General features: G+C 38.2%; 1 protein-coding gene across 8 annotated transcripts in view; it reads right to left on the minus strand.

Moving 5' to 3' along the window:
• Positions 1-7,324: 7,324 nt before the first annotated feature.
• LOC138116373 (ephrin type-A receptor 6) overlaps positions 7,325-19,737 on the minus strand; it is a 320,669-nt gene continuing 308,256 nt past the window's right edge. For 4 of the 8 annotated variants that reach the window (XM_069025664.1, XM_069025696.1, XM_069025678.1 and 1 more), the window contains 3 exons: positions 16,192-16,385; positions 13,701-13,850; positions 7,325-10,347 (listed from right to left, as the gene is read on the minus strand). In XM_069025664.1, coding sequence (XP_068881765.1) covers positions 10,233-10,347; positions 13,701-13,850; positions 16,192-16,385 — 459 coding nt within the window. In that variant the 3' untranslated portion in view covers positions 7,325-10,232. Of the gene's footprint in view, positions 10,348-13,700; positions 13,851-16,191; positions 16,386-18,578; positions 18,800-19,737 lie in introns of those variants that run through there. The other 4 variants (XM_069025637.1, XM_069025630.1, XM_069025715.1 and 1 more) reach the window with 2 other exon arrangements.

A 19,737-nucleotide genomic window follows, 5' to 3' on the forward strand; every position in this document is an offset into this window, starting at 1 on the left:
GTCTGGTTATTGTATATGGCATTCACTTCTTTGTGAATTGTGGCGCATTGCCTTGGCATTATTTACATAATATGATCAGTTTTAAAACTGCTTTTGTCAGTGAGAGCTTTGACAAACACTTGAGAAGGAGTTGCATGGCTCAGTGAATCACCATGAGGAAGATGCACAGTACTGCAGAATCTTAATAGCGCATTAAAAGCCATTTAAAATTCAGATTCACAGTGTTTCCCAAGAAGGAGAGAGCACTGCTGTTTGCAACTTTTAATGTGCACAGTTTTTCCCCTGATGCTGTGAACTGTGTGTGCTTTTTGAGCATAAATGCTCAGTGATAAGCACAGAAGAGCATGTTTTAGCTGAAAAAAACACCACCACCCTGAAGCATCTCAAGTGTTGGAGCATATTGCTGGTCCATCTTTATTAGTACACCGCCCTGTGTTAAGCAGCTGGGTTTTTTTTTTTTGCATGATCATGTATGACAGGCTTCACTGTGGATCATCATATTAGTAACTTAAGGCCAAACAAACACCATTAACTCAAAAATAACCACCAGTACTGTAACTTTTATTTGCTAATAAATATCTTAATAAACAGGCTTACCCCATCTGTAAGACCTGATAATGCCTCTTAGGAAATCATAGAAAAATAAAATACAATAATAATCAATAACTTGTACTTTGTACAAAAATCTCATTATGTTGCTCAGCAGGTAGTTTTGCCAAACCCCATATTCTTTCTGCAAAGAGATGGCATATGTGATGCAATTCACCTTAAAAACACTCTAATGTTGAGAGCTGAGCATTCTATTACACTATTAACTTGTAGGCATGCCAGCACATGAAAATTTACATGAAACATCATAGCATTGTAGGAATAGAATCATAATAATAAAGAAAAGAAGATAACACCACTTTTCAGTAAATAATAACAACTTCACGTCTAATGTAAATTCCCCTTGGGACTGCAAATCAGTAGGGTAAGCTTTTTATTCCATGGATATTCCTACAGTACTGTTATAAACAGGCAAGAAGAAAATGCAGTGGGACGTGTATGGGAGATATATGAGGTGAAGAAAAGTAATTTTGAAGAGTGAGGCAGTCCCAGGGGGAAGCATCGACACTGGCTGTGCAATGTTCAGTCTCCCAGAACGAGCAGTTCAGTGCCACACGAGTTCAGACTGATGGAGGAGTTACCCAGAGCCTCTGGTACTGCGGCACCAGGGCTGCTTTGCTGGGAGATGAGTGCTGAAGACTGAGCCACAGGTAGTTGTCATTATTCAAATATGTCTTGGTTAAAGAAGCAATGGCAAAACAAACCTTAGCAAGGGTCTTGAAAGAAAAGGTGGGTTTCAGACTACTGGTAAGGATATGAGATCTGTGCTGAGGCCATGGTTTGATTTTGTAAAATAACTTGCGAGTATTATGAGTACACCATTGCTTTGAAGCCATCTACCTTTGAAGTTTTGACATGGCTGCTTAAATATATAATCTAAAGTGTCTGTCATCAAATATTTATTCATATATACACATACATTGATACATTTTATGGCTATGCTAGAACAGCAAACTATGAAGAGCAGTCATATTTAGTTTTGTACAATCTAATTTCACAGAAGAGACAGAGATTAAAACCCCTTTTAATTCGGATACATTTAAAACCAACACACAGAAATAGATAGAGGCTATCCTGAGAAAACATATCAACCACATTATCTTCCAAAAGTAAATCAAAGCTAATGTTTGGAAGGTAATAAAATATTCTTTTTGTATTTTTTTTTCTGAAAGTCAAAATGGTTTGTTCTTTTTAAAAGTGATGACAAACTTAAAACTGTTAATTCCAACTAGATCAATGAATGTTGCTTTGCTAGAAAATAAACTATTGCCTTTCAGTAAACAGGGTTTCACATGATCTTTTAAAGATTTTTTTTTTCCTTGCTAAACTGAAGGTGCAATCCTGAGAAGTGCAGAGAAGTTCCCAAAGTCAATAGGATTTATACCACACCAGAGAAGAATGAGCCCTTTTTATGTCTCTGGGTTTTCAGTCATGGCACTGCTGTGTGTGATGTAACTGATATCACCAGAGAAGGTTGATATTGGCCTCAACAGAAGCAGATGGAAGGCTCTAGGTAAGAGCAACAAACACTGAATCCCATCACCAGAGTTAACAAAGAAACAACTTTTCCACTTTTAGTGTGAAATAGACCTCTCAACCCTACTTAGAAAAGTTGGGAGACGAAATTGCTGCAGAAGAAATGGTAGTAAAAATGCTACACTGCCAATTCAAAGCTAACTGTTTCTTGGGGAGATAGGGAATCATGGCCATTAAGCTGCAAAATGCTTACAGGTTTCCTTATTAGGAATCTTGGAGTAGGATGGTTTTCTTCAGATAGGGAATTAATGAAAGAATCCAGTAAATGGAACCACTAAGAGGGCATTCGTTATTTTATTTGCTATTGTGCCATTCATTAACTGGCAGATCTCAAGACTGGGACTGCAGTGCACCAGGAGTATGAAGCAGCTTGTTCAAAGAGGCAAATGATCAGCCAGAACTTGTATTATTAAAGGGAGATCATATTGCATCACGGTTTATGTTTAGGAAATAAAAAAGATAGAAAAGTCCTATTTGTTTTGTAGGTTCTGTTTGTTTGATGGGGATGGTGGTTTCATCCTGAATTTAAATCCAGAAGTTTGGGTAATTATCTGGGGAAAAAACCCCCACAAACCCAGACCATTTCTGCTAGATACCCTATTAGATGTGTAGGTCATTTAGGTTACTAATTCCAAAGTCAGAGTTGACCGCCCATTCCAGAGAAAACAACAAACATAGCAGCACCCAACTTTTGTACCTTGCAGTTTATCTTTTCCATGGTGAGGGTGACCACAGCCTATCTGATCACATCCCTGAGGTAGCAGCCTTGTCTTTTAGGCTCAGTGCACTCTCTTCTCCCCATTAAATGAGGCCATCTGTTCCACACAAATCTGTAGAAACCTTTGATTCAAAACCTTTTTCAGTCAATTGACCTCTTTTTATGGATACAACTGACTTTGGATCATGCCCTGAGGGACCAACCTACCTCTCAACCTGAAATGCTTCAACAGAAACATTAAAACCAGCAGAAGTTTTAGCAATCCATTTGAATGCAAGACAGCTGGTGTCCTAGTAAGTGCTGGTTCTCTAGCAACAAATTAACCATGACAGTAGTGGGGTGTAGGAAAGGAGAGTCTGTTTGCAGAGCTGGCGCCTACCTACAGAATATATGGACACTGGGTTTCCTCCCACTGCCATGGAAGTCAGTAACAAACTCTCACGAATTTAGATCACAGCAAGACTACTGCCTATTGACACAGAAATCTTTAATTCCTCACAGTCACATCAGTGTCCCAGGAATTAATCAAGATGTTTGTTAAAGTCATTCAGCAGGCTTTGGAAATACCGGGTGTTTTAGAGCAGAACTTTCCCAAGAGAAAAATGGAACTTCCCAAGTTGACATTTAGTGACTAAAATTATGTACAGATTTGGAACACTGGCTGCATTTTGTCTTTTTCAGCTAATCCTATTGTACACAAAGAGACTGTGATGGTAAGTTACACAGCTCAGAGCACCCAGCTTCTTAAAGAAAAAAAATAATCCTATTATGCATTTCCATTTTGCCTCTTAATTTTCAGTTAAAGCTCAGTCTGAATGAGAGAAAACTGAAAACTTGGTTTCTAAGCCAATATTAACTGGAGAGTTCTATTTTACTGTTTATTTAGGTTCCTCTCAAGAAAGTCAGTATGTAGCTGTAAGAACAATCAGTCATTCAAAATTCTGTCTGCTGGACATTCTAATATAAATTATGACAACTGTATTTCTGTCCTAGGCTGGATCCTGAAAGATCAGAAAATACATTTTTTTTTTCTTCCTATCACTCAGAGCATTATGTGGTGATGATACTGTGAAAATAGTCCCTAGACTGTTTCAGTGGGCACTTTTTCATCATCCACAACTAGAAATGAGTATTTGGGTTCCAGAGCAGATTTCTCCCAAACCTGATTTTCCAGATTCTAGACACAAGATTACTTTCTCCAGAGTCCCTTGACATCCCATAGTTCAGAATGCAGAGATCTGGATTTCTCTTTGATTTGTGGGTTTTCAGTCCCAGGGTTTTGGATTACCTACCACACAATATACACATGCTGCTGCTGAACAGCTCTTCACTGAATTGTCAGAAATGAATGTTAGTATAGTAAGGCAAAATACATTATCTCATGCTGTCTTACAAATATTTTATAGGGATTTTGATTTTTGATTGTGCCTAACTCTACTCTTGTATAAATTCAAATCAGCCTTTTTATATGAATTAAGTTGCACAAACACATAACTATTTACAGATTCAGGAGTTTCTGAGATAGCACTGTGTGCAGACCTAGTTAAAGTCCTCAGTCAGATACAGGTAAAAATTTTGGACAGGAAAAAGTAAACCAGACGTGAAAACTTTAAGTTGCTTTGAGACAGATAGTTTTAATTCTGGTTTGTTTTGTTTTTTTTTTTCCCATATCTTCACTGTCAGAACTTGCATTTTTTATTCCAGTTTAATTATTCAGGTATGAAAATATCAGATAATATGCTAAACCTTTCTGGAAGAGATAGGTACTTGGGAAATCTCTTGCAGGAAAGGAAAGAAAGATATACTCATGTAGGATATTTAAAGAAACATACACACAAATAGATTTCACTGAACTGGTGTTACATTATTTCACATATAAAATATGGAAATATAACTTGAACCCATTTTTTAACCTTGGGTTTTTCATCAACCATTTTTGTTGTTTTTCCCTTCTAAAATTCAGCATATCTTTTTATACTATAGGTTGGCATATCCTTACTCATATTCTCTTGAAAATTTCCCTCATTTTCACCACCTAAGTGGTGGGAATAAATGGCTATTTAAAAGAAAATAATTTTTATACTCTGTAAACATCTTTGGTGATTTCAGCAGAGGAACTCAAGACTCTTTATAGCATGAACTGTATCTTCCTAGTTCTGCTGACTCATGGGCACCTTGCTTCCCCTTTGGGATCACTAATTTCTACAGTAATTAGCTGAATGGAAGAGAATCAGGTTGGGTGAGGTGGTGGCAGAAGGGTGAGCAGGCAGCTTTCTCTGAGCCAGTTTGAAAATGTTTTTTCTACCAGTGGAGGAAAAGAGAGGCTGTCTCTTTCCAGCTAACAAGCCAAGGAAGCTTGGGAAGAACTATACACACACAGAGTGCATGCCACTAAAAATTTTAAAAGCCAATGGAACAAATAAACCCCATTAGTGTTGTTGGTAACAGGTAATTGATTCTGTAGGTTTGAAAAATCTGATATTAGGATATACATTCTATTTACAATTCTTTATGTACATATTGACAAATATTTTATAACCACAACATGTTCAACATACCCTGGTCCATAATCTGAGGAATTATATACAACACTCATGGATGAGCAGTGTGCACTGCTAAATACAGGATATGATGGTAGAAGAGTTGTGTGAGCTGGAAGTACTTGGCACTGCCTTAAGCAACTCTTCTGGGTTTTTGTTAGAGCTCCTTGGCACAGTATGGACAGTTCACCCCTTTTTACCTCATTGTAGGCTTTAGGGATTTTTTTTCCCCTTTTCAGTGCTGATTCATTTGTCTCCCCAGGAGATTTCAAGATCATTGTCCTACTAAGAGCTACCCAAGCCCAACACATCTTTCCCTCACTCTCAAAAAATAATTATAGTACTATTATAAAAAAGAAACTATCTTTGCCATTTATTCAGGAAAGATCCATCACAATTGGTGAACAAGGGTATTCTGGAAGAAAACTGTTTAACGAAATACAGAGTTCTTCAACCATGTGCAAATGCCACAAGTGTCTCTATTTTCAGTACTTTTCCTGGAAGATGCAATGGAAGACAGACTTTCTGTTATGATTTTAGCTAAAGAAAGTTGGACTGGAGTAGAGGCAAGTCCTGCCTTCCGCTCTCCAAAGGAATATTCCAAGACAGAGTGAGCCCATGACAGGGTAGTTACAGATACCCTGTGTTCATAAAGAGAAATTCTGAGCTGCCAGAATGTGTCCCATAGAACCATTCCATCAGCTGAGGTAAAACAGTTCAATAAATGCTGCAGTTTGCAACAGGGCCAGATGAAAATGAGGAACTGCTCTTCAATACAAGGTCAAGTATGTTCTGTGCTGCTTTACCTTGGTGGCTGACGTGGTCCCATGGGGTCATTCTGACATGGAAATTGCTGTGGGTAATGCAGTCTCACTAGGCACCTCCACAGTCCCAGCTATTCCTCATGGTAAATCTCAGCTGACTCTGGATAAAGGGGGTCTCTTTGTTACTTACGACCCATCTTTGGATCCTGTAGGAGTCTGCATTGAAAAAGAAATTAATGAAGCCCTGTGTTAGGCTCATCATATAAAAAATGGCAAATGGATAGTCAGTCTTAAATGATGTAAAAATCAAAGTACTGCAGTCTATGAGTTCTGTGTCAGAATAATCCAGGTAATACCTAATTCAATATTGGACACAGCAGGTTTGGCCAGAATAACTAATTTATTTGAATTTATTGTTGAGTGCACTATTTGCTGTTAAAGGATTGCTTTATGCTGGCTGGTGTCCTGAAGCATGGCATGTGTCTAAGCTTTTATTGGACACACTGGATTTAAGTTCACGGGAAACAAAAAGGGTAAATTTTGTTTGAGAAAATTTAAATGACATAGCTCATTGCTCTTCCTTTCACCTCATGGCATCCCATTGTTTCTCAGTAAATTCCAATGTGCAAACACCTCATGAGTAAATTCTACTAAACCTTCTGCTGTGACTTGTTCAGTTTAACACCATGAATGTTATGAACAAGACCCTCTCTTTTCACAGGTTCAGAATAAGGACTGGATACAATTAAGGCATGAGATTCATCTGACCAAGCACAGATGCCTGAATGGATGAGCCATCACTAAATGCAGAGAAACAGGTAATAATTATTTCTTTATGACATCCATATTTTAACACCTTTTTTTTTGTTGCTTGCATATCGCACACACTTTATTTTGTGAACTTTCAATGAGTACTTTTAGTCATAAAGCACTCTGTAATGTGGGCCACATTCTCAATAACAGCCTGCTAAATTTGCTTATCAAATTTAAACTCCAGCTGCAGACTACAATGTGCAGGATAATTAGAGTTCATTTTCTCCAAAGAAAGAACTTTGTGTTACAAAGAAAGTTACTCTAATTTCACATATACATTTGTGGCCTGTACAGAATAAAGATCGCATTTGAAAAATAACACTTGTTAAGTTTTTTTTTTTTTTTTAAATTAAAAAACTATGAAAAAACTCCAAACTAAAACAAGAATAGACTTGGAATAATCACAAGAGCAAATAAAATATTCCCAAAATGGGGAAAATGTAAATTTGATCAAGATAACTATTAGAAAAGTGACATACTGCACCACAACAACAACTGAAAAAAAACCCCACAAAATCCTGGATTTACAATGTTATTAACAAATGTCCTCACTCAAAGAATCCCTTGTTCTTTTCTTTCTGGTTACCCAAACTCTTATTTATATAAAAAATATATCTGATTAGTAAATGTTTTAATTTTGTTATATTTTTTTCTATTGAAAAAATATTTTCAGTTGTGTGATAAATTTAGAAATTAATTTTTATGAAATATATCCAGGTTGTGTACATGGAACAATGTCAATTCTGCACCTCACTACCAGGAATGAAAAAACTGACAAAAGACAATCTAAAAGTGCACATACAGGGTCAGTTATGGATGATTTTGAAATCCCATTAACAAATTACAGACTCATACCTCCTCAGTAATGTATTTAATTGTGAGAAAGGCTCCTTCCACAGATATCCTGTTGTTGGCCATGGAAACAACGATAGGTAAAATGGATAATAAAATAATGAAGCAAAATCAACTTTTAAATTATTCTGTGGTGTGTTAGTATCTTTAGAAAGGCTTCAGGTAAGTATGGTTTTCTTTCTGTAAGAGCACCTCTACTAAAAAACTATTCAGATGTGGAATTTGGGCTGAATTTTTCAAGTGACAGTCACAGAAAAGAACAAACACTTTTTTTCCCTACTGAAGGGCTGTGATCCTGCAAAACTCCTGTGCTGATGAGTTCAGTGGGACTCCTCATGCTGGCAAAATTACCTTTGGAGCTACAATAGGACTGGAGCTGCCCTTCTTTAAACAAGCTCATCAAATTGGCATTGTAGAACACCACTGACTCCTGATCTTTAGAAAACCTGCTCCTCAGTTAAAACTGCCCTTTTTTATTTTTAATTTAATGAAAGAAAGAAAAATCTACTTCGTGCACTGCTGTTATATCACCTAAATTAATGCAACTATTCCAACATAAAGTGACAACAGTGAGTCAGGCCTCGTGTGTCTTACTCTGTGATCTGGTTGGAAGCATCATATTTTCTGAGTTGCTTTCTGATTTTCATTCTTTGTCACTGATCAACAATGGCAGCCTTTTCCAAGACTTAGGAGATACACTGTGATTAACCAGCTGTAAATTAAGCAGTAAATACCATTATGTATGATTACACAAAGTAGTTAGTCCATTTTGATATACACACAGATTATACTAATTACCCAAATGCACGTTTTAACAGAAGAGTTGTAATGCTTGAGTATATTGGAATGCCACGGAACTCAGAACTACCCTCCATACGACACAGAAATGAACAGAAGCATCTGCACAGGGTTACGTGTGACATGCATTGTACATGTGCCTGGGGTTCCCACAGCACGCAGCCATGCGCTCCTGCCCCTGCTCCCAGGAGTGCATATCCCATGCAAACGTTTGGAAATGGAGCCCAGCACGTCTGTGTCAGTTGTCTGAATGAAACATGGAAGCTGGAAGTCTTTGAGAGGTACAAATACTATGTTAGGCCTTTGCTGACGTTTTCTTGCATGTAAATATGGCTGTTGAAGGGTTCTAAAGGTAATATCTCGGATGTCCTTTAGAGATCTGTACTAAATGAAGATCTGGTCATCTGGAATGACCAGAGCTCCATTACAGCAGAGCTGCTCTTTACTTCTAAAAGCAATTAGAAGTAGACTCAAGGCAACATGTTACCACACTGCTGTTCTGCATCTCCTTTTCTGCCTTTGTGCAACGTCACTGAATCCTGCAGCCTGTAACTTCCAGCAGCAGTGCGGCTGTACCGCTGCCCTCGGCCGGAGGAGGATATGGCCGGCCTGCTCCCACTGGAATAATCCCACCACCCCACTCATGGCTGGCCCTCTGAGGTCTGCTGCTGCTGGAGGTGATCCCCTATCCAACAGCACAGACCTGCATTCTTGAAACAGAAAGCTTTTCTGAAATCTTTGTGTCCACAACAGAGCTGACAACCGTGTTTTACATGTGGTCGTGGAAATGCTACAACCAGTTTTCCAGTAGTAGAAGCGAATGCTGAGTATTACATAAAAAAAAAAAAATTCTAGGATGGTGAGGAATCCCAAGGATAAACAAGTTTTCCAACCTAATCTAAACTTTAAAGCATAAAAAGTGTCGAGTGCTAAAGTAATTGAAAATCAAGAACCTTCCTTAAGATTTCAAACAGATGACTCTCACTATGCTTCCAATTATTCACACAATGAAAACTCGCTACATAAAATCATCAGTCGTTTCTGCAAACAATACGAATGTTTTGAGGCACCAGCTTACCAGCATTCAAACTATTATAAAGTAATATAATAATAGGACCCATACATTTGGATTTAATTAAGAGATAAAATAAATATTTATGTTAAACTTCTTTTTGATTGCACATTTGGTGTTGGAAGTTACATGGTCACAGAACATGAAAGAAGTCAAATACTTTTTGATCTACCAGCAAATTCTAAATACATCGATAAAGAAGCCACACCAGGCCAAATAGATTACTACTTTCAAGTAAGTCCATGAAAGTTTCCCAAATACTGTTATACAAAGTTACACATCCATGCTGAGTTATTCATCATGTGTAGCAAGAGTCTTGCAGTAGGCCGGGATTTTATTGGCAGAGAACTGGTGGAGGAGCTGTGCAGTGTGATTAAAAATTCCGGTTTGGAAGCATTAACATGGAAGTACTTGTATAGTCTGAACTGGAGACTGCAGTTCTTGAAGTTGGGAAGAGCAGGAGGGAAGAATGAGAATATTTTTCCATTTTAGAAATGCTGAGGCACGAAACACAGTTGCTTCTATTACTTTCATACATGAAATCCTTTCTCCTGTATGTGCATCATGTGTAACCGCAAAGTCTGTAAACTGCTGACTATTCGTCTCTGGTGTCCAATGAGTGCAACTCCAATTCTTCTAATGTCACTGCAAGATAAAAAGTTTCATCTTGGATGCAAATATAATAAAGCCTCTTGTGCACAAAAGAATAGAAATATATGATGACTTCTTCTCCAGGACAGTTTACCTTCCTGACCAGGGCATATAAGAAAGATGCAATTCTGCATCTGTCAATTTCAGTTTTTTAAAGACAGCCATTTAAGAATATAATAAAAAAAATGCAGTTAGAGCACTCGGGCTTTTGTGATACTGCTGGTCAATTAATTTTTCCAAATCTCAAGGACTAATCAGAGAGGTGAGTTTTAATACCCCATGTTTAGTAATGTTATAGTAGCAACTGTTTCCCACTCACACTTGTAAAGAACTGGGACTTATACACTCAGTATTGCAGTTCTGAGACAGAAAGAACAGAGGTTGGGATGCCTTAGGTTTTAACTTTCATATTTTCAAAGCCTGTATTGCTTAGTGTAACTCTGAAGTGTCTTGTAGCCTGTTAACTGCTGTTCTCTCATGCTAGGTAGACATAACAAAGCCTCTCCAAGGACACCCAGATTGTCCTAGGCCCAAAATGTGTAAACGAACATCTTTAGAAGGGGAGTAAGATTGGGGAAATTACATCATTAACTGAAGCTTTAATTGGAGAATTAACCCTGATATGCAAATGAACCAAACTTATAAAAGTGTGAAGAACTTGTGACTTGGGGTCCATCTTGGGTGTAGCTTTTGGCCTGCCCAGGGTGTGCCTTTGAAGGCCCTTCAAATAAATACCTACCTTTAATCCCTTATTCTTGTCTAGTCTCTCTTTTTAGGTGGCCGCTTGAGGCACCAGTTGTGCTTCTGATGATTTGGGGAATGGTAGTGAGAGATTGTCTAAAGATCAAATTAGCAGTGAATCTTCCAGCCTGACCCATATTTCCCTCCCAGTTTCCCTTCATCTCATCTAGACCTGCACCCCAGAGTGGGTAGCTCTTGTCACCCACAGAGCTTGACTCTTTGGCAGGAACGAAGTCAACAGCCCCCAGAGTTCAGCACAATCCACCAATTTAGTTCTTCTATAAACATCCCCAGCTGCAAGATCTGAGAAAGATCACAGAGGCGACATGGGCAGGGAAACTTCAGATAGGCCCTGTCAATTGTGCAAATCCCACACTGGGACATGCAGAGATATTGCCTGTTTATCCTCAAAAACTGTATGATGATACAACCAGTAAAAGAGCTCATGGGATGAGGCATGGCCTTTATTAGTTCCAGATCTGCAGTTCCGTATATCTGCCTCTGTATCCTCCAGCTGAGGAACCACTGGAGAGCTTGCAGCTATGTACGTAGGCTTAACATTCACATGGGGGATGATACATAACACTTGAGGGCAGCAAAAATATTTAGCATCTGAGAAGCTACAAGGAGTCAGCTAAAAGAATAAAGCTTTACAGTGGAGAGTGGTCTTAGCAAGACCAATGCTTAGCACTTAAGGAAAGTAAGCATTATCAAGGAAAGCCTGATAAAGCACAGAAAGAAGCCAGCAGGTCTTGGGTAACACAGGTTATTTGAAGAGAGAGGGAAACTTTCAAAAATTTGAAATGGTATCTAAAGAAAGTAGAAAGGATGATAACCTTAGATTAGCTGTAAAAACAGAGTAAGGCAGGCTAAAAAAGAAATTGAGGAACAAAGAACTTGAGAAAAAAAAAAAACCCAAACAAATAAAATAATAAAATAATAAAATAATAAAACAAATAAAATAATACAAAAAATAAAACTCATGATAAATCCTTTTGAAAACTCGCTAGGTACAAGAAACCTGCCAGAAAAATTGTAGTCTAATGATGATTTGGCTATAAAAGAGCAGTGAAAGAGTGGCCATTGCTGGAAGACTTAACCATTTCTTTGAGGTGACATTCACTGTGGAAGAAATTGAAATTACTCCCATGCCAGATCCTTTCTGGGGGACTTGTCTGAAGTGACTGCAGGAGAGGTGATAGGACAAACTGAAAAATAAGCAACAACCCACGTCCAGAACAAGACTACATTTAGGCAAGAGTTCCAAAAGTACATAAAGATAAAATAATGGAAGTACTATCAGGGTTGTGAGAGAAGGAGTTATCAGCTGTGCTCCACATGCTTAAAAATTTCTTGGTGCCTGAAGTATGGTGCAAGACAAAATGTTTCCAGGGGAGATCTGGGGAACCACAGACCTGTGAGTCTGTGATCATTACAGGGCATAAGAGAAACTACAGGAAGTACAAAATTATGGGATGCTTGGATAAGTGAGCTACTTGAGTCACCATGGCTTTTGCAAATAAAACTTCTATTTTATGAAACTACTTGTTTCCAATGGATGGAGATGATCCATTTGATACATCTCACTTGGATTTCCAAAAGCTTTAGGGAAGATTCCTTGCAAAAGCTTTATAATGAAAATAAGGAGTAACTTCTGTGTAATATAGGGTGGAATGTAATATGTAGCATAATGTGGTCTTTGCATGACTAAATAACTGGTTTAAAGACAGGAGGTTAGCAGTAAATTGTCAGGTTTTACAATGTAGTTATTGGTATAAATCTGCAGGGGCCTCTGCTGGGATCAGGTTGAACATTATTGTTCAACCAATCAGTAAATGGTCTGGGAAAACAGCTGAGCAAGAGGTGAAGAACTCAGCTGGTGAGGCTGAATTGTTCAGGGTAGGAAGGGCCAGCTGTGCAGAGCTTTGGAATGATCTTACAAAATTAAGTGACTCTCCCATAATGCAGTAGATGGAATTCAATGTAGGTGAATGTGAAGGGATATGTGTGGGAGAAAATCAGTCCTAATTTCACATGTACAGTTCCTGAATCTTATCTGACAGCTACCAGTATTAATACAGGCAGTCCCAGCATCAAATAAAAGATTGGGAATTCATGGGAAGGGAACAGAGAGCAAAAGAGATCCCATCATCATGCTACAATATGAATCCATAGTTTGCCCAAACACTTCTATATTGAGTGCAGGGTTTGCATTAAAAAAACCCAATAGGGTGGTGTCAGAGATGGCTGGAACAACTTCCTTTTCAGGACTGATAAGGACTTGATAATATTCACAGCAAAGTAAAAAAATATTTTTGCCACTGATTTCAGTGGTCTAGATCAAAACTGATTCCCCAGGAAACACGCTCATCCCTGGCCTGTGGTTGTGTTTGGTGTGATCACAGAGTGGAACTATCAGTTCTGAGTAAATCCATTATACATTTCACTTGTGTTGTTTTGGTAAATAACTGTATTTGTCTTTTGTTAGCTGAGCTAGGAAAGGAAATGAAAGCACTGTTCCATACTCCACAGTATTTGTGTGTCTGCAGCATCCAAACAAATTCAGGTTAATTAGTCACTGTAGGGATAATAGATGATGTACTTACTCAATATTCATTCTTGAAACCATATCCAAAGTTGTGAAACCTGCAGCCATGAAGTTATTTTTATACTGACCCATTTTTATGGAATCCAGCCAGTCACTGACTGAAACAAACAAAGGATAATCTGGAACTTCACCAGGTGAATCTGGCATTCTGTAAACAAAAAAAAAAAAAGCAAAGGTTACCAAGCAATACAAAATATGACACCCAATTTACTCTGGTAGACACTGTTTTTACTAAAAGGCAGAAGGAACGAGAGAGGAGTCTGAGCTGTAAAGGTCAGATCTTAACTGAGGATCTCTTTAACCCACTGTCTAAAACTTATAAATCACATCAGTCTGCCAAGTTGCACGACTTAAAACAATACATTTTATTACAGAACTGCAGCTCAGTAACACATTGAGGAAAAGGCCTCTCCCACTGTTCTTATTTTTGTTCCACAGAATGTTTCCTTGCAGATCGACACGTTCAGGATTATAGTCATTGGTTAATGCAGCAGTCAATGTAGAGGACAAAAAAAATTTAGCATAAGCTGCCATTAAAAAAATTAAACCACCATGAGATGATTTTTACATTTATCTACAACTCCCCCCCACCGCCGATGGCGCCTTATTGTGATACCATTATGCTACAGGAACACTTTGATTACAGTACTCAAAAGCCAAAACTCACCCTAAAAGAAGCAAAAAGAATAAAATATTATATCTTTGCTTTTACATAGAATTACAGAGTAGCAAATAAAATTGGAGCTAATTTAGTCTCATTTCTTTTTAAGTTCCTTCCCCTAATATTATCACAACTGAGACAAAGATGGGAAAAAAAAGATTCCAATTTTGGGGCACTGTTTTTCAGTCTTCTGTTGTGTGCCACACTTGGGAGGGCTCACAACTTCCACTGGCTTTATGGATTTTGTGTAGAGACTGTATGAACAAAATGCAGAACATGCACACTGCTGTTTGTAAAAGCTTTATGATAGTCTTTAGGAGAAAGACACAGTTTATTGAAAATGAAAATTTAGACAGCAAAGGCCAGCCAACATTATGGAACATGACTTAATGTGTAAGGTAGGAAGCAACACAGCCCAGCGTCTTAACGTACCAAGTTTTACCCACACATATTCAAATACATGAAGTACAGTGATTTTCATTCATATTATCAAAATGATAGAGGGAGACACTACAGGACAGGAGAACACTGTTAACACTTAACACTGTTAAGTACAAACTTTAACTAAAGACCCACCATGGTCCCTTCCCATCTGAATTACTCTATAATTCTATAGAATTATAGAAAAAAAACCTGCTGACCTTCTAAGTTACCTAACAACTGCATCAAGCATTCTCAAATGAATGGAAAACACTTTCCCAAGCAGGTGAAGTCAACAATAGTTCAATAAAGCAGAAATCTTTTAGATCTTAAACTATGATTTAAAATAAAAAGAGATAAAAATACATTACTCTGATGCTAAATAAAATGATACAGGTACAAATAGCAAGTCATATACATATTTATATGTATATACACATAGAGGCTTCTAACTCTAGGGGATGGATATTTAATCCCACAAATCCCCCTAGTCTGTGTTGATGAAATGGCTGTAGGCCTAACTCCAGGTTTTCCTACCAACTTCTCCATTCAGGCTTTCCCACAACAAGGTACCAGCCCCAATTTTGCCTTGTTGCTCAGCCCTTCTTAAAAGCATTTGAAGGTTCTCAGCAGGCCCCTCTCAGGGCTTGAGAACCCCTTATAAACCTAGGGAGTCTCCATGAAAACACTTTTATCTTAAGGTGACTCCTAGTGGTTAATGAAGAGTCCACCTGGACCTTCATGGATTTCGGCTGATATGCTGGGACAACTTGGATCAATAAGCCTACAAATACTGACAAATTCTTCCACTACAGCCTTGCTTATCCTGTGGCTGCATTCATTTCTGTAATATTAATGAAAAAAACCCCTGGGCAACAGTATCAAGAATTTGTTGTGGAATGGTAACAGCATAATCTCTTATTTGTCACTGCTGCCCTTCTGCTGCAGATAAATAAAGATTTAGCAAGCTAAGACACAACTACTTTCTGCAGGATATTACTCCAAGGCAGTTCAGAAATTGCTTGAGCACTGTCAGATAGAGAGACAGGCTGTTGAACAGAGAAAAAAAATTACAAAGAGAAAACAGGCACATAGGAAAAACATACTCACCAAAAAAAAGAACAAAGAGATTCACAAAGATTAAGGATAGTGCACAAACAGAACTTAGCCAAAACTATAATAAAAAAGCCTAATATAATCTGCATTTATAGAAATGAAAAAAACCTCCTTATACAACAGTGTATTAACAATAAAGCAAACCTTAAAAAGGACTTGAAATGATTTGAACCTGCATGACTTTAGGAACACAGAACTTTGTGGTTCTCCCACTCCTACTTAATGCCCTAAACCACATAATGATAGCCACTATGTGTTATGAAAAAACAAAATGTACCAAATAGAGTCTTACACAAGTACGTCCTCCACTAGGGTATGAAGGGTGCTGGGATTGCGGATCAGCTTGTCCAGGAAGCTGACAATGTCACTGAATTTGGGACGGTGGTTCCTCTCCTTCTGCCAGCAGTGAAGCATTAGTTGGTGAAGAGAAGCTGGGCAGCCCATGGGAGCTGGAAGCCTGTAGCCCTCTTCAATGGACAGTATCACCTACAGAAATACAATGTGTATGATTACCAGGCATTAAATGCTGAAAGGACAGGCCGACACTGACAATTAGAAACCAGGGAGGATAAATTATTAATGGCACAGCCACCCTCACTTTATGCATTGCTGGGGCTTCACTCAGGGAATCAGGACTGGCAGGGGTGTGACCAGAGGAGACATGAAATATTTTGTAGGCATATAAAACACAGTAGGAACTTTTTTAGGCTCTCTGGTCATCCTCTTCAAACAGCAGAGAATGGAGAAGGGGAATAAAGAACTCACCAAAATCACCATCATTTTCATCTACTTCAGGGGCCACAAACTCACCTGGTGTGGCCACTGCATCTCACCATGCTCTAATATTTGCATTCTGACACAGCGTTTGTGTGTGGCAATGCCCCAATACACTTAAGCACTAAAAATACACGTTGTGGCCCCTGACAAATTTACTTGGTGTTCACATGTTTCTGCTGATCCTTAGAGTATGATTAAATCAGGCACTGTCCCCCACACCAAGTTACAGCACAGTTATTTTGGAGATTCCCTCAGAAACCTGGATGTCCGAGATGTTTATGACTAAATGAAAGTTAGTAAAATTATGGTATTACCCTAAAGTGAGTGAGACCTTCAGATCTAGAAAATGTGTTTGGTAAGGATTTGGAAAGAAAGAGGTCTGATGCCAAAGGTAAATCGCAAGTATGAAAAATTACAGTTGATCAGAGTTGAAGGAAAGCTGATTTTTAGTAATACAAGTAGCAAAAAATACTGTTTGAAAATGGGATGGCATATCAGCATGGCTGGATAGGAGTTAGCAGAAGTAGGTAAGGTCCATGGAAAGCTTACATGGATCCATCCCATGAAAGATTTAAAAAACATGAGGAAAGGTCAGTAGGTTCTGCAATGAGTGGTGGTAGCAGTGGGGATGATGTTACAAATTACACAGTCAGGATTTTTTTGGTATAAAAAAGGATGCAAAGCTAGACAGTGGCTAATCAAAAACAAAGCTAGGAAAAACACCAACCCTACCACACATGCATCACCCTCCCACATAAAAATCCAGCTAGTGCTAAATGTTGTCTAATGTACAAATGATTGTACACAATATTTATAACCACACAGCGCACTTAGGAGGAACATACCGACTGCATTGATCCCCACTGTGCTGCAAGGAGACATCCATCATTTTCACACAGATGTATGTACATGCTGCAGACATATTAATACAGCTGGAAGGGGTTACATTAAACTGTTTACAGCAAATCAGTGTTTTACAGCACCAGCTCTGGCTTCAATTTATTCAATCTTATTATCCTGGAATATATCCCCGTTCTCTATTTGAATTCTGAATTAATGTTGGCTCTGCTCAGCAATGCCTAACACTTATGCTGCAAGCATTATGCAAATAAAATAAGAGTAATGAAGCTACACTAGGACCTGAGCTCCCCTTGATGGCATGTCAGGAAATGGAACCAGGTTTCTGTACCTGCTCACAGCTGCTTGTCTGTGTTTTATAAACATCGGTGACTTGGTCCTGTAATGTACATGCTGCTCTTAGAAGAAAAGATGCCATCCCATTGCCAGAGAAGTATTTCCTTCAGAACCTTGCCTCCCACTGATGAAAATGTCCCCGTGGACTCAAGATGGGCGAAACTCAACCCCACGTGCACGGAATTTTATTCACATTTGTTTTTACATTTATTATTAACCTATCTCAAGCAGTTTGTCCAAAGTGGCTTCATAAAACACTCCTGACAGTGAGGGGCAGAGCTTAGCTGGTACTGGCCACTGAAGAGGCCATCCTTACCAGTCCAGAAATGCAGATACCATCATCTTTACATTTAACTGTGCCTGTTGCAAATGATGAGTTTATGAAATGTATTTTGCTTTTAAGGCAACAGGAAAACTGCTCTACTTTTATGAGACATACAGCATTTGCTCAACACAACAATAGAGGGCTGATGAGATTTTGCTGAAGTAATTTATTCAGGAAAAACCCAAAAGCGACCATAATTTTCCAGACATATTTTCTCTGCCACACTTTATTTTAACATATCTCTGAAAATGAAGTCACAGTGCATTTTGTTTCCTTTCTTGTTCAAAAGGAACATTTCAGTATGAAGAGAAATGCCAGCTGGTACTGGGATAATTATAATTTCTCATTAATACCAGCACATTTTAAAAATAAATTGGAAATATTGCCTCATTAGTATCCCTTGTGAGGCAAGTATTATTTTTAGAGTCTAAGAAGCAAGAGTAAAGATGTGATAAGTGTCGAATACTGCAATGGGAATCAAGTCTCAAAGGAAGAATTAGAGCTTTTTAGTTCCTTATTTATTTATATATTTATTTTAGCTCTTGCTCTGCCACGTGCATAGCACCCATCTCTCTCTGTTCAGAGAAATCAGATATCCATGTACCTAAAAGGGAAGAAGTACTTTTTCTTAGCAATATAAAATTATATATTATAAAACATGTAAAGATTTTACATGTTAACTCCTCTCAAATGCCTTTTTCCCATGTCATTTTAAGGTTGACAAAGCACCACATTAATCATGAAATCTGCATCTACAAGAAGGATACAGCAACAGCTTGTTTGATGTTAGACATAGCTGTGAAGTTTGACCACAGAGTTAGTATTATATATTGGTTATGATACCAAAATTGTCTGAACAGTATTTTATGGACTTCTACAGAAAATTTATACATGTTTAATTTCAAATTAATTGGCAACTGGCAAAAATTCCATCTGAAAATGAAGCTGTAATCTTCCTGATAGTTTCATTATTAATAGTAACATAGATTCTTGCTTTCAAAAGTTAACTGACAGCTTTTTTAATGAGACTGAGACAGAAGAGAGTCCAGAGGGACATTGTCCCTGTGTCCTCCTGACATCTGAAAAAATCTACCAGGAGGGAGAGGCAGCTGCTCCTGCCTCATGGTACAGAGCCAATCCCAGGTGCCTGCCAAGCGTTTTGATATCTGTGGGTTGAGAGAACTGTATTGGGATAAGTTTATTTTTTCAGTATTACAAGAAACTTTCAGGAGTGTAAGGAGTTTTATTCTGTTTGCTACAGTAGTTTTCTTGCATACTAATCACAAATCCATTAAATATTCTTTCCATTTTTTTTTCTTCTTTTTGAATACTGTAGCTCTGCACCATGCACTAATTTATACGGTGGCCTCTAACAGGTGTCCCAGTAGACTTCACTCACAGCTGTTCTACAAACCAAATGCACGGAATATAAATCTTCCTTCCCTCACATGAGCATTAGCAAGCCAGGCTCTTAGCACAATCTGTTCATCAGTACACTAGTTTCCTTGGAAAGTTCAATATCTTGGCTAATGTTTATTAATT

Source organism: Aphelocoma coerulescens, chromosome 1 (genome assembly GCF_041296385.1).
Source record: "Aphelocoma coerulescens isolate FSJ_1873_10779 chromosome 1, UR_Acoe_1.0, whole genome shotgun sequence".
Taxonomy (NCBI): Eukaryota; Metazoa; Chordata; class Aves; order Passeriformes; family Corvidae; genus Aphelocoma; species Aphelocoma coerulescens.